General features: G+C 36.0%; 1 protein-coding gene across 4 annotated transcripts in view; it reads right to left on the bottom strand.

The window, feature by feature from the left end:
• Positions 1–26,834, bottom strand: part of LOC150104225 (uncharacterized) — a 116,393-nt gene that overhangs the window by 38,517 nt on the left and 51,042 nt on the right. Inside the window, exon 4 of one of the 4 annotated variants that reach the window (XM_090396850.1) lies at positions 11,200–11,297. The exons of the other annotated variants lie outside the window; for them this stretch is intronic. Within the exon in view, the coding sequence (XP_090252976.1) occupies positions 11,230–11,297 (68 nt within the window). The 3' untranslated portion in view covers positions 11,200–11,229. Of the gene's footprint in view, positions 1–11,199; positions 11,298–26,834 lie in introns of those variants that run through there. 4 annotated transcript variants of the gene reach the window in all.

The raw sequence follows: 26,834 nt of genomic DNA, 5'->3' as shown, positions 1-26,834 counted from the left end.
GGAGTAGGCGAGGCCTTTATACCCTATCTAGCATTTGGAGACTGAGTGGGCAGTTCAATCTCCATTGGTAGCCAATCAGAGATAGCTGGCCCATGTCTATCACTACTTACAGGCAGCCACAGTTGAAGAGGCCGGCAAACAAGTGCTGCCATCTCTTGGTACTTAACCCTAACAGGATATGTTACTGTCTGAAATAATGTGGGTACTACGGTCAATTTTCTTGTGTTTATGGGACAAAAAACCCGAGTTTTCGGGAGGAAAAACTCACTTACCCATGCCAGAGGTCGACTAACTCAGGAATTGGTGGAAAATAGGCTTAGAAACGTTCCTCCAGTTGGCTAGTTGACGACTGGACTAGAACCTAATCAAACCATTGTCCAAGGGAACTGGGCAATGAGACATTTGTGCTGCCTATGGTCCCAACAGAAGGTTCTACTAAGGTAGAAGAGAGGAAATTTTTGAGGCTTTAGAGAAAGCAACTGACACAATGAAAAAGGAAAAGTTGGTCCTTGTTGGGTATCTAAATAGCAGAGCAGGAAATGATTGTCAGACATACAAAAATATTTTGTATGTCTGACATTGACATACAAAATGTCAATGTATGAGAAAAGAGCAAAGCTAATAATAATGGCAAATACCTGTTGGATTTCTGCTCAGGACACAGTCTGGTTATTACTAACACAATGTTCTAACATAAAAACGTGCACAAATTCACATAGAGAGAAGAGGCAAGGAATAAGAAAAGTCTCATTCACTATGTTAATGTTGATAGTGATGTTTTCTCCCTGGTGCAGGACACCAGAGTGCATAGAGGATTTGAAATTGGAAGCGATCACTATTTAGTCTTGAGGAGGATAAAATTGAAATTCATATTGAAAAGAATAACATGTAAGAAAGTTTTAAAGCGAATAAAAGTTGAGCAGCTCTCAGATGGTGAACTGTAGACTAAAATACACAAAGATTATTGAAGAAAAAATGAGAGTTTGATAACAGGAATCAAACCTTGGAGATTCAGTGGCAAATCTTGAAGAAAGCCTTGATTGATTCAGCTAGAGAGGCATGTGGTGAAGTTGTCTGCAAGGATAGAAAAATTAGAACTCCATGGTGAACACAGGAAGTTAAAGAGGCAGTGAAGGAAAAGAAGAAAGCATATCAAAAGTTCCTGGCAAATAACTCAGCTTTTGCTCCTAGAGAATACAGAGTTAAATGTAAGAAACCTAAACACTGCAAAACTAGCTAGACAAAAGTCATGGGAGGACTTTTGTTTAGCTAGTTTTGAGAGGCAATGGTAAGAACGTAGAAAATAAATATCAAGAAGGTGGCAAAATATTCTGGAGGTTGTTGACAAAGCTTAGGAATGGAGGAAAGAGTGCTGTAAAAGGAGTTAGAGATGATAAAGGTGACATGAAAACGGAAGAAAAAGATATCCTTGAAGTATGGAGTAATTACTTTGAAAAACTGCTAAATGAAACAAGCAGTGATGACAGCAGTAGTAAAAAACACTCAACAGGCATACAGTCAGGAATACATATCCATTGAAGTAGAAAGAGCCATCAAAGGTTTGAAATGTGGAAAGGCAGCAGGAGTAGATGATATTCGACCAGAAATGCTCAAGTATGGAGGTATAAAAGTCTTACACTGACTGCACTGCATAGTTCAGAAGGCCTGGAACAGAGGGACGAATTAAAGATAATTGGAGTAGAGCTCTCATAGTACCCATATATAAAAAGGGAAATAAAACTGAATTTGAGAATTACAGAGGTATTTCATTACTAAGTGTTCCTGGTAAGATATATGCAAGTATACTTGAGAAACTGTTGAGAAGGATTGTGGAAGAGAAGCTTGGTGAAGAATTAAGCTGGATTCAGGCCAAATAGAGGCTGTCAGAATCAGATTTTCACTTTACGACAGATAGTTGAAAAATCATGGGAATATAACAAAGATCTGTATTTAAGTTTTGTAGATCTGGCAATTAGTCTTTATTTGAGTTGTAAGTCAGCATTAGAATTGAAGGAATTACAGGAAGGTGATTTAATGTTTAAAACTAGAGGGAATGCAATCCTGTGAACAAGCTGGATTTAGAAAGAATTTCAATACTTTGGGCCATATTCACACATTAAGACATCTCACTGAAAAATCAATTGAGTACAATAAACCCTTATGTCTGGCCAATATAGACTACGAAAAAACACTTGATTCAGTTAAAATATCAACACTAAAAGCACTTGAAACCAAGGGAACTATGAAACCATATATTAAAACACTATAACATGTTTACAATAATGCAACTTCTGTTATTAAATTATATAAAAACAGTGAAAAGTTCCGAATACAAAATGATATCCGGCAAGGCGACATCATATCACCCAAATTATTTACAGCTGTACTAGAGGAAGTCTTTAGAAGCCTTCGTTGGGAAACAAAAGGAATAAACATAAATGGCGAAAGGCTGCATCAACTGAAATTTGCAGATGATATTGTCCTAATAGCAGATAATCTTGAAGATCTGCAAGAAAGGCTAAATCAGCTAAATGAAGCCTCCAGAGTAATTGGATTAAAAATAAACAGAGAAAAAACAAAAATTATGATGAATAAATACATAAACCATAGAACTGTCAAAGTTGAAAACCATGAAATAGAACAAGTTACTCATCATCATCAAATTCCTGCATTTACCTTCAAGGGGTGTACAGGATATGATAGTATTACATGAAAAAAATTACATCATTACTAACTTCTTATCTACAATTTTCCTCCAAATCAGTCTGTTACTTGTCAAGACTCCAAAATTATCAGATCTTATATTTCTATCGCCTAAGGCATTTTTTACCGTATCAATCCACCTATATATTGGTCTTCCTCTGGGTCGTTTTGCTGCAAAGCTAGCAGAGAACACTTGTTTCGCTAATCTTTCTTCGCCCATTCTGTTTAAGTGACCATACCACCTGAGATTAGCTCTGTTAATGCATTCCTGGATGCTGACAATGTCAAGTTCTTTCCTAATATCCTCGTTTTTAATATGATATTGCCATTGATGACATCTGTTCATGCCTCTAATGTTTCTCAGGACTCTCATATCTGCAGTCTCTAGTCTTTGCTCAAGTGTTTTACTTCTGACCCAGCTCTCAGATCCATAAGTTAAAACTGGTTTGATTGAACACTATATTGTATACAGCTAATTTAGTGTTCCGACTAATTTCTCTATTATTCCATATGAATTTATTCAATTGACTTCCCGTCATACAAGCTTTGCTGATTCTGTTGTCTATATCTATATTGATTTTACCATCTTCAGTAAAAAAATCGTGCCTAAGTAGCTGAAATGTTTTACTTGTTCCACAGGTTCTCCATTCAAAACACAGTTGATATTTTCAATGATTCTGCCTAATTTCATTGTCTTTGTCTTTTTATTGCTGACCTTCATACCATATCTATTACAACAGTTATTCAATTTAGTCAGAGAATCTTGCAGACTTGTAGCGGATTTATTTAGAAGTATAACATCATCCGCATAACGCAAAGAGCTGACATTAACATCTCCAATTTTGATATCATGTTTAATACCACTTTCCTTCATAATGTGATCCATATAGATAATGAATAAGAGAGGGGATAACGTACATCCTTGTCTCACACCAGATTTAACATTAAACCATTTTCCCGTACTTCCTTCAATTCTAACTGCTGACTTACAATTCAAATAAAGACTAAGTATTGCTTGATATAATACCCCATTTACGCCACATAACTGTAGTGTATTGAATAGCTTCTCTCTTGGCACCTTGTCATATGCCTTTTCCAAATCGACAAAAATTAAATACAGATGTTTGTTATATTCCCATGCTTTCTCAACTATTTGTTGTAAAGTGAAGATCTGATCCTGACAGCCCTCTATTTTGCCTAAATACAGCTTGTTCTTCACTAAGCTTTTCTTACACAATTCTTCTCAATCGTTTCTCAAGTATACTTGCATAGATCTTGCCAGGAACACTTAGTAGGGAAATACCTCTGTAATTCTCAAATTCAGTTTTATTTCCCTTTTTATATATGGGTACTATGAGAGCTCTAATCCAATCATCGGGAATTCGTCCCACTGTCCAGACTTTCTGAACTATGCAGTGCAACCACCGTAAGACTTTTATACCACTATACTTGAGCATTTCTGGTCGAACATCATCTACTCCTGGTGCCTTTCCACATTTTAAGGCTTTGATGGCTTTTTCTACTTCAAGTATGGATATGTATTCCTGACTGCATGCCTGGTCAGTGTTTTTTACCACTGTGCTGTCATCACTGCTTGTTTCATTTAGCAGTTTTTCAAAGTAATTACTCCATACTTCAAGGATATCTTTTTGTTCGTTTTCATGTCATCTTTATCATCTCTAACTCCTTTTACAGCACTCATTCCTAAGCTTTGTCAACAACCTCCAGAATATTTTGCCATCTTCTTGATATTTATTTTCTACGTTCTTACCATGTCCTCCCAAAACTAGCTAAACAAAAGTCCTCCCATGACTTTTGTCTAGCTAGTTTTGCACAGTGTTTAGGTTTCTTACATTTAACTCTGTATTCTCTAAGAGCAAAAGCTGAGTTATTTGCCAGGAACTTTTGATATGCTTTCTTCTTTTCCTTCACTGCCTCTTTAACTTCCTGTGTTCACCATGGAGTTCTGATTTTGCTATCCTTTCAGACAATCTCATCACATGCCTCTCTGGCTGAATCAATCAGGGCTTTCTGCAAGGCTTGCCACTGAATCTCCAAGGTTTGATTCCTGTTCTCAAACTCTTTCATTTTTTCTTCAATAATCTTTGTGTATTTTAGTCTACAGTTCACATCTGAGAGCTGCTCAACTTTTATTCGCTTTAAAACGTTTTTACATGTTATTCTTTTCATCTAATTTCAAATCCTCTATACGTTTTGGTGTCCTGCACGAGGGAGAAAACATCACTATCAATATAGTCAATGAGACTTTTCTTATTCCTTGCCTCTTCTCTCCATGTGAATTTGTACACATTTTTATGTTGGAACATGGTGTTAGTAATAACCAGTCCATGTCCTGAGCAGAAATCCAACAGAATTTTGCCATTATTATTAGCTTTGCTCTTTCTTCCAAATTTTCCCAAAATATTTTTGTATGTCTCACAATCATTTCCTACTCTGCCATTTAGATCCCCACAGTTGCTTTTTCTAAAGCCTCACAAAATTCCTCCACTTCTACCTTAGTAGAACCTTCTCTGGGGCCATAGGCACAAATAAGTCTCATTGTCCAGTTCCCCATTCTCATATTTGCCCACATTACTCTACTTGAGACTGACTGCCATTCAAGAAGATTAGCCTCGTATTTTGTGTTGAATACTATGGTACTCCTTCTTTTCCTTGATTGTCATTGCCTGAATATAACATTTTGTATTTATTGCTTAGAAAGATCTCACCTGTTTTTGTCTTTTTTGTTTCAAACCCCTATTATGTCGATCTGGTACTTATCTAATTCCTCAGCTAGCTTCATTTCTTTGCCATTCAGGCTTCTTATGTTGATAGTACCGATTTTTTAACTCTGGTGATGTTGAGTTGGGGTGTGTTTTCATATTTGTTCCAGTAGCTGACTTTTCGCTGTTCGCCCTGGTTCCCTGGCAAAAACAACGGAGGCCTTGTTTAACTGGGCGATGCCCCAGCCGGCATGAAATTTTGTCATGTTGTACCATCATTTTTTATTTTGGTTTAACCAATAAGAATACAATTTGGTCGGCTAAATCCCAAATTACCAGCCCATCCTCATTCGTTCAGTATCCAAGTAGATACCCAACAGGGTGTACCACGAGAAGGTGAGGATTGGACATTAGGTCAGAAGTCCTGGTCGGTTCTCCGCATTCCCTTACAGGCCATGTGGAGGTCTCCTCTCAGTTATACAGCTCTGACCCTTAAGCACCCCAATTTCATATGTATATTTGGGCCAATTGTTATCCTTTGAGAATTGCCAAAGAAAAGACATTGAACGAAGAAACACCTTGGATGTATGGCTTATGGGAAAATGAGAGACATATTCAGAAGTAACTTCCCTTTGAGTCTAAAAAGGAAAGCTTCCTACCAGTGCATACTTCCTGTCCTAACATATACGGAGGAGAAACATGGACTTTAACAGAAGCACTAAACAAAAAGCTGAGAACAACACAACATCCCATGGAGAGAAGTATGACAAAAATAACACTTAGAGACAGGAAGACAAATACCTGGATAAGATCTCAAACAGGTGTCATGGATATTGTAAAATATATTAAACAGGCTAAGTGGAGATGGGCTGGCCATAATGCCAGATGCAGTGACGGGAGATGGGTTAGAAAAGCAACAGAATGGAGACCGATGGATGGAGTAAGACAAAGAGGAAGACCGAGAAGAAGGTGGAGGGAGAACTGGAACAAATTGTAGGAGTGAGATGGATGGGAGAGGCAGAAAACCAAGTGGTATGAAAAATCATTGGGGGAGGGGGGGGGAGAGACCTTCATCCAGCAGTGGACAGAACCAAAAGGTTGAAGAAAAAGAAGATCTGGAAAAGGCATATGATAAGGTGCCAAGAGAAGTTATTTAAATGCTACAGTTATATGGTGTCAATGGGGCATTTTATCAAGCAATATTTAGTCTTTATTTGTGTAGTAAGTCAGCAGTTAGAATTGAAGGAATTACAGGAAGGTGGTTTAATGTTTAAATCTGGTGTCAAACAAGGATGTACATTATCCCCCCTTCTGTTATTCATTATCTATATGGATCACATTATGAAGGAAAGTGGTATTAAACCTGATCTCAAAATTGGAGTTATACTTAATAAATAAATCCGCTACAAGATTCCCTGACTAAATTGAATAACTGTTGTAATAGATATGGTATGAAGGTCAGCATTAAAAAGACAAAGACAATGAAAATAGGCAGAAACATTGAAAATGTCAACTGCATTGTGAATGGAGAACCTATAGAACAAGTAAAACATTTCATTTACTTAGGCATGAATTTTTGTGAAGATGGTAAATTAAATATGGAAATAGACAACAGAATCAACAAAGCTGGTATGGTAGGAAGTCAACTGAATAAATTTATATGGAATAAGAGAGAAATTAGCCAAAACACTAAATTAGCTGTATACAAGACAGCGTTCAAATCAGTTTTAAGTTATGGATCTGAGAGCTGGGTTAGAAGTAAAACATTTGACCAAAAGACTAGAGACCAGATATGAGAGTCCTGAGAAAGACCCTCTTCTAACTTTTCTTCTTTCTCCCTAAGAGTTAAATAAAACCATAAGTAATCCAGGATCCTAAATCTAATATAACAATGGTCATGTTAAATTAGGACATCATTTTCACTTAACAAAACTATCTATATGAAAGAATATTTCTCTGATGTTGTCTTAAATGCAATATAGCTTTGATGTAGTTAATTTATTTTATTTTATTTATTTATTGTAATTTTATTTAATTTAACTAGAGGTCAGGCCAGTAGAATAACCATTCATCAAATCATTGTCTCTGTATATATATGTGTATACTCCAGATGATGACCTTAATATGAAGGTCGAAACATTGGGAAATTAAAATAATTATTTATAACGTGTTTGTAAAGGAAAGGATCCTTTCCTGTTTACCTATTCCTTTTTTGCTAGTGTTCCTTTAACCCAGTGACAGCAGTTCTGAAAACAACCACTAACGCACATGTCCGTTAGCAAGAGTCAAAACGAAACTCAGGTGACAACATGGCTGCCATTCATAAAGTGATTGCATGCTACAAGTGTCTGATATAGAAACACTACAGCAAACAAATTAATTTATAATATGCATACAATATTTCTGTGTTATTTCCTAATGATTACAATATTCAATAAGCAAATATTACTGAGCTTGACAAATGAGACTTAAATTCATTTGAGTCTCATTTCATTACACTACTGCTTAATCACACAGTAGTTCCAATAGTACTAACGTATATAACTGCATTACTAAATGTGAAGCAAACATCTTTACTTTTAGATTATCTTGTCATATAACAAAATGTATTTCTCTTCAATAAAATTTTCACTCAGTGTATAATTTCTCTTCAATGAAATTTTCACTCAGTGTATATATAATACTGTAAAAAATTAACATAAGTTTATGTGAAATATTTTAACAAATATTAGAGCAAAGCAAAAGAAATTGAAATGTGTTGTCATTAGAAGATAAGATAACAATTGATAGATTGGGAAAGAACAAAATCAGTGTATCTCTCTAAGATTTTTTTAATGTTGATAAAGCAACCATATCTGAACATAAAGAGCAGGAAAAATATGAAATTTAAAAATGAAAGTTACATAATAAACATGGCTCAAAAAAAAAAAGCATCATAAACAAATCAAATATTTTAAAGCCTATCTGAATTTAAAGTGAGTGAAAATTTTCAAATCTGGCCACAACATAAGGGAGTTTGAAATTCAAGGAGAAGCTTTATCAGATGATATCCCAGGAGCAAATACTTTTAAAGCATCTTTTCTGGCAATGGCAAAAGAAGAAGATTTTTCCAAGGATGGCATTTACATACAATACAGGTGTATGTAAATGCATACAAAACTGTTCTTAATTGGAAGTCATTCCCTTGTAAACCACTTGCATCACAACGTGAAATAGCTCTCCTCCTGTTCAAAACTATCAAACAGCATGTTACAGTTATGGTGCGAGTGCAAATGCCAGTGTACAGCCCATTTTACTATTGTTGAAGACTGGGAAATATGAGAATCCAAGATGTTTTAAAGATGTAATGTGCCTACCAGTACAATATAAAGCACAGAAGAAAAAAAAAAATGCTTAGATGGATTCAAGATTTTATTCCAAGTGTGAAGTAGCACATCAAGAAAATGAGGGTAAATCTAGTCAAGTTTTGCTTATGATTAATAATGCATCATCCCATCCTTTCTCTTGAAAAACTGAATTCAACTGACAAGAACTTCATTGTCAGGTTTTTACTGCCAAATATTACAGCTCTGTTGCAGCCAATGGATCAAGGTGTTATAGAAAAAAAAAAAAAATGTACAAAAAAACAAGTCTTGCATTGCTTGCTGTTACCAGATAGAGATGAAGAGAGTGAGCTTCAAAGTAGCTCAACATTAAGGATTGTTGCTACATGTTAACAGAGGACTAGAACATGATGTCAAAGAGATGAACACACATGCAAGATTTGAATGAAGACATATGTGAGATAACTTTATTTCAAGGGATTCTTGGATTTTCCAATGTCTGTAAGATGATGCAGAGGTATGTTTAAACAACAATGCCAATGAACCTAATTATTACTGGAAAAAAAAAGAAAAGAAAAAAAAAGACTCACATGGTTCAAAGAAAAATTCAAAATTACATATTAACCTTCCCAAGATTCATTACACTTCATTATACTTTTATTTGTTTGCAATTAGTTGTGTTTATTTCTGTTTATGTAATAAAAGTGTAATTTATAGTTGACCCCACGTAACACAATTAGGTAAGTTCAAAATAAACATAATATACATTTCTTCAAAACATTTTGGTTATTATTTACAAACCATTTCCTAAATCAATTATTTTTTATAATACTTACATTTCAAAATACAGTAGTGCTAATCTTGCATACAATAATTTAATTGCAAGTTTAATTTCACTTTGTTTCATATAAACTGTCTTCTTCTTCAGCCATTTTCTGTCCACTACTGGAAGAAGGCTTTTCCCCAAAGTTCTCCATTCAGTCTTATCTTATGTCACTAAGTTCCAGCCATCTCTAATCTCATCCTTCCACTGTCTCTTTGGTCTTCATGCAGTTCTCTTTCCATCTCTAGGATACCACTCAGATTTCAATTTTGTCATTTTCAGTTGTTACTCCTTGCAACATGATCTCCCATTGCCATTTGAATCTTTTAATAGCTATTTTGATGATTCTCACCCAAGTATTGCACTTTCTATCTAGAATAGTAATGCCAAGTTATGATTTTTCCATTTTCCTCTGGGCAACTCTCAACTTGTTGGTCAATTTTTTAGTCAAAGTCCATGTTTCACTTCCATATATACAACTGTCAAATATTTTTCAAATATTTTTTCAAAGGCTATCCAACTTAGTTGAATTCTACATATAATTTCTTCTTCACAACCTCCCTGTACTGTGATCTTTTGTCCTAGATAAACATAGGCAGGTACTATATAAATTTTCTGATATTCCATTTGTACTGCTTATTTCTGGTGATGTATTCATTTTACATTAGTTTTGTTTTGTCTTTGTTTATATTTAACTCTTTCTTGTTTACTTTCTGCATTCAATTCACTGATTATTTGTTGAAAGTTCTTCTGTAGAGTTTCCTAAAAGAACAATGTTATCAGCAAATTGTGATTTATTTCTCATTTACTATAATTCCTCTATTTTTCCAATCCAGATAAACTGAGTGTTCTCATATATGTTTGATTATTCAAGCTAACCTTGGTCCCAATTACTTCAGATATTCAACATTCCACTGTAATAGATTTAGCCAACCAACACAAAATCAGAAAAAAACTTGATAATTATATAAATAATCATGTGTCACTAGTATTAATTCATACTGACTGGGTATCTAGAGTCCTGTTAATTTAACTGACTCAAGACATTCTGAATATATAAATACAGTTGAATTTTGTTGTAACAAGCACGGAAATAACAAGATCACTGCTGTAATGAGCAAAAACCCGTAATGATTTTATTTATGCATGTTCCCATACAATTGCTCACTTTTATAACGAGTGGACTACATGGATATACAGTACAAATTTTGGTAACTATGCAAACTTTCTTTATTCTGCTCAGTTAGTTCTTGGAATAGACAAAAAAGAAAGGACTACTTAGCTTTTATGACCACCTGCATAGGATTATGGGCTAGTTTATAATCTAATCTTGTCCTTGGAGATGTTTTATCCTCCATCACTACACTCAAACACTACTACAACTGTAAAAACAGTTAAAACGAAACCTTCCTTTGGAAACATGTCTACTAAAAGAAAGTGCCTCTCTGTTCATGAAAAAAGCCAAAATTATTCATGAGTTAGAACATGGCGCAAAAAATGTTGAAGTGTGTAAAAAGTTTTCATTGTCCTCTTCAACAATATTAGCACTGTAGAAGAATAAAGATGTTTACATATCAACACTGGAAAACAACATAACAAACAAGAAAATTTAGAAAGTGTGAACTTACAAATGTTGATGAAGTATTGCTTCAATGGTTCACGACACAAAGAAGTGCTGGTTTCTTAACAGAGGGTCCAATCTTGAGGGCTCAAGCGAAAAATTTGCTAAACAATTTGGACACAACGATTTTGTATGTAACAATGGTTGACTGAATCGATTTAAAAACTGACATAATGATGCTAAGTTTTTTTTTTTTTTAAAGAAAACTAACTAAAATCTTGTTTATTATTAATTAATATTGTTTTTAATTACAGAGAAATAAACTGTATATGGTTATGGTGTATGGTTTTAAAATTATGGCCAAATAAACTGTATTTAATATTAAAGTGTATTGTAGAATTATCCACGTATATTCATGCAAGTAATATCTAGGTATGTAATTCTTTTTTTTCTGTGGTGCTTGTTATAACAAGTTCAACTGTAATGAAATTTCATTACATGCTGTCACCTTAGGTGGCAGATGAATTTCATTTTCATTGTCTGGTGTGAGACCAGTGCCTTGCTTACTGAAGGTGTGAAGTGGCATGAAAAGTTGTGTTTGGTCTGATGAGCAGGGTTTCTGAATTATGCAAAAACAAATAAAATAAAACTAACACGCAAAATATCTTATCTGATTCATACTTCTAATGTATTATAGGTTTACAACCTTTCATGATAAAATTATCAACCAGTACTAAGATGATCTCTGGTTTTGGAAGGCATTATTGTATATTTAAGATGTATGAGATCAGATACTGATGTCAAACCATCTTCCAATTTTTCTATATCTCTTTTCTTCTTTCATTTCTTATTAATTTTATTTGGATGACTAGCTGTTCCTAATTATTATAATTTCCGAGGCATCTCCATGGAGTCAAAGGCTCATTATGAGAGACCCAATTTAACTGCAGGTTGCAGATTACTTATTGTAGCTCTCCTTGAACTCATTCACCAATGAAGCACTCACAACCACCTATGGCAAGCCAATTCACCCATTTAACCACCCTCCAAGAAAAAAGATCTGGTCCTAACCCCCTTGCTAACCAACACTTATACAATTTCCAGGGATGATCCCTTGTTCTCCCCCCCTCTCTTCCTGCCATGTACTGAAAAAAGACTTCAGTGTCAATCCTATAAAATTCCTTTAATAACTAATATTCTTCTATCGTGCCCCCCCCCCCTTATTCACCTATCAGCTAGTTTTTAACATCTACATACCTTTAGCCTGTTCTCATAAGGAGAATATTCCACAGACCCGCCATAGTCTTGGTCACTAACCTCTGGATCCACTCCACAACTTTTTCATCGCCACGAATTGCATGCAACCAGATCTGCACACAATTGTCTAGGCACGACCTCATTAAAACCTTATGAAGGGAAATAATAACCTCCTTATCCCTATTTGTTAGTGTGCTCTTAAACAGCGACATAATCTGATATGCTGTTTCCACCACCATTGTAATATGTCCATTCGACTCCATGCTCAAAATAACCTAATCCCCAAATCTTCATCCTCATAAATTTCTTGCAATTCAATTCCATCGATATAGTTCACAGCTTATGATCTCTTCATCCCAAAGTGCATGACCTTACACTTGGTTACATTGAACTAGCAATCATTTAGCAATGCCCACCTGCAAGATCTTTAAATCATTGTCAGTGACTATCCCTCTTCCCAGTTTTGAAATATTAGCAAACAATTGAATATTTCCCCTAACATAATTTCCTGTATCACTGATGTATATATTAAACAACAAAGGACCAAGTACTGATCCCGGCAGTACACTGCTACTCACTTGCTTCTCCTGGAATCAACTCTCCATACATCACTCTGATATCTGTCCATTAACCATCCTCTTATCCAAATTACCAGCCTCATATCCATTCCCATTTGTTCCAATTTATGCAATATAATTCCATGTGGAATTCTGTCAAATGACTTTGTAAAATCCAGCAATATCACCAAGTAAGCATTCTCTTTATCCAACTCCACTGTTACTTATAGAAAGTAAGTAAATTACTAAGGCAAGGCCTACCCCTCACAAAACCATGTTGTCTATTATGAAGTATCATATCCTTTTACACAGTGGAACTATTTTGCTCTCTTTCGACTGCCTTGAACTGAGGCTCAAACTAAACAGCTTGGTCTGAGGTGCCAATTCCCTTGCACATTCTCAATAATACACAGGCCAATACGTCATCTAATTTTATGGCTATGTTCACGTTAAGATTCCGCAATATCAGAAGCATCTCCAATTTACCTATCTGTATTCTTCAACCAATCGCTGTCACATTTAGCACTAAAATATCTCCACTTGGGTGATACACACTTGCAAAATGATCACTCAGTAACTGAACTATTTTGTTTGCTTCTGTTACCTTCCTACCACCAACACTTTTCTTCCATACTCATTCTTCCTTTTACTTGATCAAAAGAACTCTTTGGAAATTCTTTTGGCCTCATCAGTTAGCTTCCTCCCATAATTAGCTTTGGTCTCCCTTACCATGCTAATCATCCTTCTTTCATGTGGCATGTACTGTTCGTGGGCTTGCTGATCACCTTTTATATTTCCTCCGCAACTTTTTTCTGCAATACCTGCTTAATGATGCTAGTCATCCATCTAACTCCTACTTGATTTATTATTTTCTTGATTCTGGATGTATAGTATGATACTGCTTTCTTCAAACACCACCTGGGAATTCACTCATAATATTTGGCCCCCCCCCCCCCTCCAAATTCTTGTCATGCACTCTCTAAGCTGACTCCTGAAGTTTGCCATAATTATCTGCTTTGCAATTCCACATATGCCCCTTCCTAACAAAAAATTCTGTGGTAATTTCCTAGGACAACACCACATGATCATTTCCCCAAGCAGAGGCAGCATAGATCTGGTCATAGCATCAGAGGACTTAGCAAAAACAATGCCTGCACTCTCAAATCTTGTGTCCCCTCCATTACATGCTTTTCAGGAATTATCTCTTCTGATCTGATCTGATTTTCCCTTTTAGTCATTTTTGACCGTAGGTGACTTTGTAGGCATTGCTGACAAAGTATTCCTGGTGAGATTTTAATAGGTAGTTCACCATTGCTTTCCCCAATCCCGCAATTTTATCCAGGGCTTGGGAGGATCGGCATATGGTTGGGACATATTCACGACTGTAATCCATATGTGTTCACGGCGCCAGTTTGCCTGTTCTGGGAGAAGAAAAACCCGAGTTTCTGGGTGAAAAAACCTCCTACCTCTGTATGAGACCGGTTAACTCACCTTTAGTTAAAAGAGATCAGATAAAGGTTTCTCACGTCACTGACAAGAATAGAATTCAGGTCTTTCCGACCAAAGGGCATCGTCTATATTGACTGAGCTATGGAGGCTCTGATTAAGAGGCAATGAAGCATTTCTGTAGAGGATAACCTGTACTCATAATCATAAGTTTAAATATGTGATATATTTGACTCCATAAATTCCATATAAATGGAATTTATGTGGCTGCTAATTATCTCTTAGCAGTCATATAAATTCCATTTCCTCCTTCTACTCTATGTTCCCATAGTTTAAAATCCACATAATTACTCAACCTGTAATCATTGTGCTAATTTGCCAATGCATGCCATTTACATTCTTCCTTATACTCCCTAGTCTATAGTGACAACCAATTATATATTTCATCCTGTTGGTTTCTATCTCACACCAGAGAGCCATGAATGGATTGCTCTCTTCATCCCTGTTCTGATGTACTTACTCTTTTTGGCTTCAATTCTTCTACTATCATTAGCCAAACTCCTCTTTTCAACTGTTCTCTCTGTCTTTTCTGAAAATACTATACTCCTTGAATTCTAACCAATTCCAAGAACTCCTCACCTTTATTCCAAATACTTTTGCCAAAAGTATACATAAATTGGAATTATTATGCAATCACATGATCACTTTCCCACTTACTCATGTCTGGGTTGCCTGGACTCATACTCACCTGCATTCTCCTGAACACTCTTCTTTCCCTGACTCTGCAAGATTTTCTATAGACAAATAACTCCAAATCCATTCAAATGCAAATCATCTGTCTACATAAGTTCCCCCATTCCATCAAACTCATCCCACACAGCCATAAACTCTACACTATTCCTCCCTGCACTGATTCATTTGTAATCAGAGCTCTTTATATCAGTAACACATCTCCACTGTGGCAACAAACTCCCCATTTTTACTTTTTTACTCTTCTTAGTCACTCGAACCAGTAACTCTTTCATATCTGCATACCACACTTGTCACCTACTAGATCATTAATACCAGCAAAAATAATTATCTCTAACATTCCCTCTCTGCATCTTTACAGCATCACTAAACATCTTTAATGTTGGCTCCAGGTGAATGATTTCATCACTCTCCTGAAATGCACTCTAATTTAGAATCACAATACAAAATTCACTTATTTTCTTCCTTTTACTCTTACATAACCTGCTTTCTCTCCCTTTCACTTGTGTGCCATACCCACCAGGCATGTCTTCCACCATTCTATCTGTTTGTTCTGTGGAGAACTCCCATGTAAGGACACTGTCTCTCTCATTATTACCTGGTCATTTTCTTCATTTTCCATCATTTCATTTTTGCAATCACTTGTCTTGTAAGTTATCAAAGTATATATGAAAATAATCAAATACAAATAACATTAAATTATGAACTATCATATCAAAAAGAGATAAATGAAGGAGTCTGACAGGGATGTCCCCTTTCAGCAGTTCTTTTCAATATTTATTTAAATGAAATAATAATAAAAGGATAAAAATTTCCATCAAGGTATTAAACTCTCTCCCACTGTGAATTTGAACACTCTCCTTTTTGCTGATGACCAAATAATAATTACAAATTCTGAAGATGGATATTTTGTTGATATTATGGAATGATAATATCAACAGAAAAACAAAATCGATGTAAAGGATAAGATCCAATAAGAACTAAAATAGCAATAGATAACAAGATTTTAGAATAGGGAAATTCGTTTAGCTACCTAAGATATATGACTGCATATAAAAATGAAAAAAGATATAAACCTAAAAACTGCAAAATATTTAAAAATAAGGTTTACTTAACTCTATATTTAAACCTAATCTAGTTCAAAAACAAACTACATTAAAAGTATAAAATACATTACATCTACCATTCCTATTATATAGAAGTGAAATCCAGACAATAATTAATACCAATAACAACTGAAATGAAATTTATGAGAAAAACTGCAAAGTATATCCTATCCAATCACAAAAGAAATGAAGAAATTATGAAAGAATTAAACCAGGAATCAATAATAGGAAAAAAAAAAAAAAAACTTTTTTTTTTTCCCTATTATTGATTCCTGGTTTAATGAGAATGGTTTAAACAGAATGAAAACAGAAAGACACTAAAACAAGTATTAATTTACAAACCATTAGGAAAAAGAAAACCAGGACATCCTCTAAAGAGATTCAACAATGACTTCTAATGTCAAAACAAGCCACTCTAGGCAATCTTTGAAAAGCATGATGATGACTTGCATGTGTACCCTTCCTTGATTGCCAACACTTTTTATTTGCAACAATAATCTCATCATGATTCACTTGTATTTTCTCATGTTTGATCATCACTCTCTCAACACTTGCAACTCTCCCCTTACTCTCGAGACATTTCCAATACGCATCCTCACTGGTTTCAATTTTCTTCTACAATTCTTTCGCTATACAATTAATACATTTTACACAAGGTGCTATGATCACACATGCTGATATCATCAACTGCTAGTCTAAGCACTGGTGCCACGATGTGCAATACAATATGCTTATCAGTGGCGCACTCAGGATTTAATCTTGGAGGGGGCTGAGCGCTCAAGATTTAACCTTTGGGGGGAGCCGAGTTCAGTAGACGTTTTGCGAATACACACTACACATCGCATACGACCTATAACTGAGCATCTGCGGTGATCGCTAATTCATAAGTAGCACACAACATAAATAAAAAAAAAATGAATTTTAATTAGGAAAAGATTTTTGGAAATTTTTCTAGTGTTTTTTCCTTTTCTTTGGGGGGTGCCCAGGCCCCTTCCCCCCCTTTGGGTGTGCCACTGATACTTATAACAAAAAAGTGCTTAAACCACAAACATGCAAGCAAATGATTCTTACTACAGCAAACAAGCACACATTCATAAATATAATAATCCAGGAAAAAATAAGTCAATTATGGATAATTATTTTCTAAAAACAACTTATTTTTCGGCTCCTACAATCTCAAGAGTAATGCCATAATCCTGATACTAGGCAATGTTGCTAAATAGCTTTAATTATTCATTTTTTTAATTTTATAAAATTAATCGCCCTTTTCATGAGTTTCCTAACTTCCATCCCATCTCCTTTTATAAGTGAAACTTAGAAATCTTTAAATTTTATGCAACTTATCTGTGAGCCTACCAGCCAAAGCTAAGGGGTTATATAGTATAACATGGTTTTATTATTCTTTGACTATTATACTGTTTTTATTGCTGTTTCTTATTTGAACCAGATAACAAAAATTAAACTACTAAAATCTAAATCATTTGGCATCGAGTACACAAAAAATATAAGCATGGCTATTTTTCATTTGGATATTAGAAACTGAGCAATGAGAACGCATACACTGAAATGTAAATATTGAAAGATAACTTTTATAGCATCAATAATAGCTAGGGTGCCTTTTAATATGGACTGTAACCCTGAAATTTAATCTTCTTTCTGACTGGTCATAAAAATTACATTTGATAGATTCATGTTAGAGGTTTAATGATATATTAACAGCACTGATAAAGGATTAAAACTAATTTTAATACTCCCAGTATTTTGTCTCTGTCACAGAGACATCTTTGGGGGATTACAAAAACTTTTTGTAACAACACACACAAATACTATACAAAGTGAAACTAAAGTCCTATCTAGGTGGTGCACCCTCTATGGATATTTGCAGGTGGCCTGGGATGTAAAGAGGGATCTCTGATAATTAAAGTTTAATGCAACCGTATTTGTTTAAATTAGGTTGATTCCTGAGTGCAGATGCAGATTCAAAGAATAGTCTTTCTTTTTTGATTTTACTATGGTGGAGCATGGTAGTTTTTTCCAGGAGATCCTGTGGGATGTATCCAAAACATGGTATGTAAGGCCAGATTGACCATAATCATATTTGCAGATGTAAGAACTGTGTTCTTCTAACCGGATGGATGCTGACCTGCCTGTTTGTCAGAAGTAGGCAAGTTTACAGGAACAAGGTACTCTATATACACCAGGCACTGAAAGAGGAGGCAGATGGTCTTTAGTGGAGCAGATAAGGGTAGCAAGTTTACGGTGGGGCTTAAAAGCTGCATGGAGGTTGTACTTTTTTAATGATCTGGCTATTTTTTCTGAAGTACCACAGATGTAAGGAATGGTGATGGCATTTCTGAAGTCCTTCGAAGAGATGGTCAGGGGAATGGGGAAGGACTTGATTATTTTTTTAATTCTGTAGTCATTATAGCCATTGGAAAGGAAGATGTTGTGTATGTGTTTGAGTTCGGTTGAAAGGGCAGTTTTACTGGAACAAAGATTGTGGGCCCTATTGGTCAGAGTTTTAATAATGCCATATTGCTGGGAGGGATGATGGTGGGAGAATTTGTGAATGTATCTGCCTGTATGAGTAGGTTTTCTATATACAGAGAAAGAAAGGTTACCATTAGGAAGGTGTGTTACCAAGGTGTCTAAGGAAGGGTAAACTTTGTTATTTTCCTTTTCCATCGTAAACTGGATTTTTGGATGTAGATTATTGAGGTGACTGAGGAAGGAATCTAATGTGTCTGGGCCATGAGGCCAAATAGAGAACACATCATCTACATACCTTAGCCAGATAGAAGGTTTTAGAGGGGAAGAGTTAATGGCTCATTTTTCAAAATTTTCCATGTAATGATTGGCAAGGGGGTGAGAGGGGGGGGGGATCCTTGGCAGTTACCTCTATCTGTTTGTAGATTTTGTTCTTCCAAGAGAAATAACCAGAGCTGATGGTAAAGGAAAAGAGCTCTAAGATAGAAGGAGAAATGTTTTTTAAGAGTGTTAAGGTGTCGATTAGGGGAATATTTGTAAACAAAGAGATGTCAAAGCTGACTAGTATATCTATATTATTTAAAGTAAGATTTTCAATTAAGTTTTTAAAATGGGTGGAGTTTTTTTACATAAGATGAGGTCAGACCAGTGAGAGGGGGTCAAAGGGTTAGCTAGCTGCTTTGATAATTTGTAGAAAGGTGCATTGGTGGCATCTGCTATAAGTCTTAGGGGAGAATTAGGTTTGTGGATTTTGGGTAAACTGTATATCTGGGGTGGTACGAAAACATAATGGTTTGAGTTTTTTGTAATGTCAGGAGGCCAAGAAGAAACTTTTTTAAGTAAATTTTTTAATTTTTTAACTTGAGATTTTGTGGGATTCTGTTCCAGTGGTATGTAGGTAGCACGATCACGGAGAATGATATCCATTTTCCGATTATATTCTGAGGCATTGAGAACAACAGTGGCATTACCCTTATCAGCTCTGGTGATGATAAATACTTTTTTCTTTCCGTAATTTTTTGAGGGCAGAGAGTTGACTGGAAGATAAATTAACTTTAGGAGGTGAAGAACGGGGGAGAATGTTAGCTACATGAAGTCTGATGTTATTGGCTGTTTCTGGAGCTAAGTGACAGATTCCGCGCTCGATGTTGTGCATAATATTCAATACCGGAACTTCAATAGGTGTGATGGCAAAATTGTGTCTGAGGCTTAGGGCACTAACAGCATCTTCGCTAAGTCTTTTAGAAGATAGGTTGACTACTGTATGCAGCAGTTGAACTTGAGGTAGCGGTTTTGATTTGCAAAGGTTATTGAACTTTTTGATGTGATTATTTTTTATTTTCTGGAATTCTTTTTGAGAGGAAGCTTCTGAGATGCTAAGGAGAATACACCAAAGTTCAGGAGTGAGTATAGCGGAGAGCTCTGTCTGTAATGAGACAATGGCGGCGTTTGTCGTAGTGAGGCTGGCGCGAGTTTCAGTAATCTGTTCTCGTAATAGTGCCAGACTAGCATGTTTGTATATCTGAAGGGCTTTATTAGATTTAAACTTGGTTTTAAGCCTCACACAGTTAGGAATAACTCTTGAGTCCCGACATCTTTTTAAAAAGGCCAGCCGACTTAATAGCCTCGATAAGTGTAGTTTCGACTTACCGTATTGTTTTGATTTGCGTGCTATTTCATCACCATGAATGATCAGAATACGTGTGTTGAGGCTTAAGTGCTGTGAAGAATTCACGTTAGAGGCTTAATGGAATATTGACATCACTGAGAAAGGATTAAAACTAATTTTAATACTTCCAATATTTCGTCTTCGTCACATAGACATCTTCGGGGATTACAAAAACTTTTTGTAACAACACACACACAAATACAATACAATGTGAAACTAAAGTCCTATCTAGGTGGTTCACCCTCTATGGGTATGTGCAGGTGGCCTGGAATGTAAAGAGGGATCTCTAATAATTAAAGTTTCCCAAATTTTGGGAAGTTTAATGCAACCATATTTGTTTACATTAGGTTGATCCCTGAGTGCAGATGCAGATTCAAAGAATAGTCTTTCTTTTTTGAATTTACTATGGTGGAACATAGTAGTTTTTTCCAGGAGATCCTGTGGGATGTATCCAAAACATGGTCTACAAGGCCAGATTGATCATAATCGTGTTTGCAGATGTAAAAAACTCAAACCATTCTGTTATCGTCCCCTCCCCCTGGTTATACGGTTTACCCAAAATCCACAAACCTAATTCTCGCTTAAGACCTACAGTAGATGCCACCAATGCACCTTGCTACAAATTATCAAAGCAGCTAGCTAACTCTTTGACCGCCCCCTCAATGGTCTTACCTCATCTTATGTAAAAAACTCTATCCATTTTAAAAACTTAATTGAAAATTTTACTTTAAATAATACAGATATATTGGTCAGCTTTGACATTATCTCTTTGTTTACAAATATTCCCCTAATTGACACCTTAACACTCTTAAAAAACATTTCTCCTTCTATCTTAGAGCTCTTTTCCTTTACCATCAGCTCTGGTTATTTCTCTTGGAAGAACAAAATCTACAAACAGATAGAGGTAACTGCCAAGGATCCCCCCCCCCTCTCACCCCCTTGCCAATCATTACATGGAAAATTTTGAAAAATGAGCCATTAACTCTTCCCCTCTAAAACCTTCTATCTGGCTAAGGTATGTAGATGATGTGTTCTCTATTTGGCCTCATGGCCCAGACACATTAGATTCCTTCCTCAGTCACCTCAATAATCTACATCCAAAAATCCAGTTTACGATGGAAAAGGAAAATAACAAAGTTTACCCTTCCTTAGACACCTTGGTAACACACCTTCCTAATGGTAACCTTTCTTTCTCTGTATATAGAAAACCTACTCATACAGGCAGATACATTCACAAATTCTCCCACCATCATCCCTCCCAGCAATATGGCATTATTAAAACTCTGACCAATAGGGCCCACAATCTTTGTTCCAGTAAAACTGCCCTTTCAACCGAACTCAAACACATACACAACATCTTCCTTTCCAATGGCTATAATGACTACAGAATTAAAAAAATAATCAAGTCCTTCCCCATTCCCCTGACCATCTCTTCGAAGGACTTCAGAAATGCCATCACCATTCCTTACATCTATGGTACTTCAGAAAAAATAGCCAGATCATTAAAAAAGTACAACCTCCATGCAGCTTTTTAGCCCCACTGTACACTTGCTACCCTTATCTGCTCCACTAAAGACCAGCTGCCTCCTCTTTCAGTGCCTGGGGTATATAGAGTACCTTGTTCCTGTAAACTTGCCTACTTCTGACAAACAGGCAGGTCAGCATCCATCCGGTTAGAAGAACACAGTTCTTACATCTGCAAATATGATTATGGTCAATCTGGCCTTACATACCATGTTTTGGATACATTCCACAGGATCTCCTGGAAAAAACTACCATGCTCCACCATAGTAAATTCAAAAAAGAAAGACTATTCTTTGAATCTGCATCTGCACTCAGGAATCAACCTAATGTAAACAAATATGGTTGCATTAAACTTCCCAAAATTTGGGAAACTTTAATTATCAGAGATCCCTCTTTACATCCCAGGCCACCTGCAAATGCACCATAGAGGGTGCACCACCTAGATAGGCCTTTAGTTTCACTTTGTATTGCATTTGTGTGTGTGTTGTTACAAAAAAGTTTTTGTAATCCCTGAAGATGTCTCTGTGACGGAGACGAAATATTGGAAATATTAAAATTAGTTTTGATCCTTTCTCAGTGCTGTTAATATTCCATTAAACCTCTAACATGAATTCTTCACAGCACTTAAGCCTCAACACACGTACATTTGGTAGACTGTTTAACTAGTTAGTTAACACGGCATTAGTAAGGTGGGAAAATGTAACAAAAGTGGTAAGGTGGGATTCCCACACTAAACTTGCTTACGTGCGACAGCCTGTCGTCTATGGCGCTTAGTAGTGGGTTACAGGAGGGGAAGCTATACTGAGGCATGACTCACTGCCACGCGTTGTTAAAAAGTTATAGTCAATTTAAAATCTTTAGGGTCTGTGACACTCCACCTTACTAACACCAGGTTAACCACCTTACTGGCCATTATGGATCAAATACGTATCCTCATATGCTTCGTATCCATCATATATTTCAATGTAATATCAATGGTATTACAATTTTAATATGCACTTCGCATCCATGATAACCTTGACGTCTATAGAAGTCTTGGTCGGTAGCGTGGTTAATACTCTGATCCACACTAATCTGAAGGCCTGAATTAAAAATTCAATGGTGCCTCTGTATATTTTAAACTTTTATTTTTTTTTTTTTACATGATCTTCAAAAATCCCACTCTTAGATCAAATGAGAAACTTTTTCAAGCCACTTCAGGCCTCCAATAAGCAGAGTGGTGGTCTCACAGTGTGCAGTGGAATTCACAGATTTTGTGATTCTCCTTAGATGGAATGGAAGATGAATTCCACTGCACAGTGTGAGACGACCACTCTTCCTATTGGAGGCCTGAAGTGACTTGAAATCTCCTTAGAGCCCTCAAACCCTATTCACAGTTTTGTTGATGATAGCACTCTCAATTCATCCTATTCATACAAAAAAAAACTTTGCAGTGCTCAAAACAATTCAAGCTGCAAGATCATTTATGATAAATACTCTAAACACTGTTCTTCACATCATCCTGCAAATGGGCAATAACAAGTCACCTTCAGTGATTTCAAAACACAGTTTTAACTTTTTTCTCCACTTTTGATAATGCTCAACTAACAATCAAGACTGGATCTCTCTTCTTGGACTGACTCTTACTTGTATTCTTCTCTGACATAATCACATCACTTCTATAGCTTTTTCAGCTTCCAAAAAAACTTGGCATCATTTTAAGCTCAAGGACATTACTTGTCCACTTGCTTACTTTGTACAAATCTCAAATCTGCTCAACCTTGGAATACTGTTCTCAAGTTTGAGGTAGTCCTCTTAAGACCTCTCTAAAAATTCGTGATGCAGTTCAGAAGAGAACAGTTTGGTTATCTCCCTCCCCCCTCTCTCCAACTCTCTTATTGATGGTCAAGTTTCTGCATTATGTCTCCTCTACAGATATTGTCATGGGCACTGTCCAAAAGATATAGCAAATAATGACCTCCATATTTGCTAAACTGGAACACAAGCAACAGCTCGGTTCTGTGGAAGAGCCTTCCCCATAAGTATCCCCCCCCATACACACACACTATAACCTCAAGCACTTTAAGAAGAACAGATTACTTTGCTCCTGACACCAGACTACAAATGGCATTTATTTTCTATAGGCATTGCAACTTCATGTTTGTAGAGTGATATATAAAATGAAATTAATTCAGTAAAGTCAAGCTAAATGTAATCTTGGAATCACTGTCTTCTCAGATGGCAAATTCATACAGCCATTCTCATTGAAGTTAGAGGAATGTTTCATAGCTAATGCTGATTCTAAAAATAGTCTAAAAATAAATTTAGATTCTAAAAAACAAAAATTCTATAAATAATCTCTCCATATCAGAGGACTATTCCCAGAATTGTTTTGTTTCATTGGATCCATGTCGTGGATAAAAATTGCTGCATCCAATTGAACAAAACTTCTCTTTAATACAGAAGCAAAGATAAATCAGCTAAATTAATCAGAAATTAATTATTAAAAAGAATAATGAACCAGTTAGTAGACATAATGATTAGTATCCAGGTTTCTTTTTCTATACAATAAAAATGTATGTAATGCATCTAGGCCCTGACATTATCTTGAGACCTTTGGTAAGTTTCCATTGCTGCACCTATAGTGGGCACCGGCTACAAATGCAGGATCCTACCTTTCATACTCAGTGTGTGTGTGTGTGTGTGTTTACCTTCCTGCCTGTATACTTGCATGCATGCTTAATTATATTTTTTGCCCATATTATCTCCAGGTGTGTCTTCTCCACTAAAATTAACATGATTTCTATGCAGCACAGCTTGTCTCCTTCCATTTAATCCTGTGTTATCCAGAGCATGGCCTGCCAGTCCTGACTTGCCAAACAGATGACTTCAAATGCAGTTATGTTCTTCGTGAATGATGTTAACCACTCTACTGGTTAAGCAAGCTAAGTTGCACAAGGAACCTCATATACTTCATGATGTGCAAGCAATCCTTTGTAGAACAGGTGAACATAGATGTGTGGTTTGAAAGTATCACGAAGATTATACAGGCAGCCCTCGGTTTATGCCACAGTTCCGTTCCTGAAAAAACGTGCGTAAACTGAATCGGCATAAAACAAACCCAATTTTAATGGGAGGTATGAAATTATGTTTCGCGCAGTCAAAATATGCACATGAAGTATGTGTAACATTATTATATTTAAAGCTTTGATAATACATACTTTATTTACTAAAATTTACTTTATTTACTTTATTTGTTAAAATAAAATTATTGATAACGAAAACAAAACAAAATTATATACAAAAAATATGAAACTTCGAAAAAATATCACATTTTCTATGTTGAAGTTCCTGGTTTCGGATCACCTGCATTTTTTAAAAAAAGTATTCAGTGTTAACTGCCTAGATTTTCTTTTTCTTTCTTTAAGGAGTTCAGTGTAAGGTCGAATAGATGCGATTACACTCCTTATGTTTGCACTCCATTCCCAATCGTGGTCTTTATGGATATGCAAGGATATGCTGTAAATCGGCCGTTTTCATATCTCTCAGGAGACCTTCTTTGTTTTCTTTCTCCTCCTTTGGATGTTTACTTAATTGTTCGGCTAATTCTTTTAAGTCTTCATTGGAAAGCGGTTTATCATAGCTCTCTAAGACTTCTGTCACATCTTCAGCTTTCATATTGTACAATCCCACCTCTCGTGCAAGCTTGGTAACATCTTCAATAACATTCTCCTCTTGCTCTAATTCCTCAAAGTCGTGCATAAATGCTAGAAGAAGTTTTTGCAATGCTCCTTTTAAACACTTTGCTGACACGTCGTTCCAAGCTGCCTCGATGTTGTTAATGCCCTTCGAAATATCGAATGACCGCCAATAGTCTTTAATAGTTTTTCCTGAAGTGTCCAAGACTCTTACCATTTCCATAAATATTATACAGAGGTAATAGGCTTTGAAGATTGATATAATCCCCTGATCCAACGGTTGCAAAAGTGATGTTGTGTTTGGGGCATGTAAACAACCTTGACATCCAATGGTGTTCTTACTTCTGCAAGGTTTTGAGGATGTCCATGGGCATTATCCAAGAGAAGCAATGCCTTGGCTGGCAAATCATTTTCTTTACAGAAGCGAAGCACAGCAGGACAAAAATAATTTGTGTAACCCAAGTTTTCTTGTTCCATTTCCAATAGACTGGCAGCATGGCTTTTAGACCCTTCAAGGCACGTGGTGTCTATGAATGGTACACCAACATTGGTTTAAGCTTCAAAGTTCCAGAGACATTTGCACCCAGCAAAAACGTAAGTCTATCTTTTGCAGTTTTAAAACCTGGAGCGGAATGTTCTTCACAGGAAATGAAGGTGCGTGATGGCAATTTTTTCCAGTAGAGCCCAGTCTCATCAACATTAAAAATGAGATCAGGAAGGAGGATAACTTCCTTGTTCTACACAGTCTTGAAATTCTTTAGGAAAAGCTGCCACAACATCTGCACTTGCCACCTCACCACATGATTTGACATTGTGGCACTTACTTCAAGACTTAAATCTCATGAACCAACCTTTGCTTCCTAAAAATGTTTCTTCGCCTTCATCTGTCTTTTTAAGATCCTCAAAAAATTGTTTTTGCTTTCTCAGTTATAACAGCTTGCATCAGAGGAATGTTTTTCTGATTCAAGTCATCCACCCATAATGATAATAATTTTTTCATTTTTTCATAAAGTTTATCCCTGCTATAACATACATGTTTTTCATTTAGTGCTGCCGTAGATTGTTGTGCAGACGGTTTTATTCTATCTGCATTTTTCATAATTGTAGTAGCAGTCGATGGAGGTAAGTTCATACTTCTACAGACAGACATCAGCACGTGTCTGCCCATCTTTCATTCTTCAAATCACCTTCGTCTTCTTTTCAAGTGTGATTGATTTCCGCACCTTCT

The sequence above is a fragment of the Typopeltis vanoorti genome, chromosome 8 (assembly GCF_054136105.1).
Source record: "Typopeltis vanoorti isolate ZY-2024b chromosome 8, IOZ_Tvanoo_1.0, whole genome shotgun sequence".
Lineage (NCBI taxonomy): Eukaryota > Metazoa > Arthropoda > Arachnida > Uropygi > Thelyphonidae > Typopeltis > Typopeltis vanoorti.
This window is presented reverse-complemented; position numbering and strand designations above follow the sequence as displayed.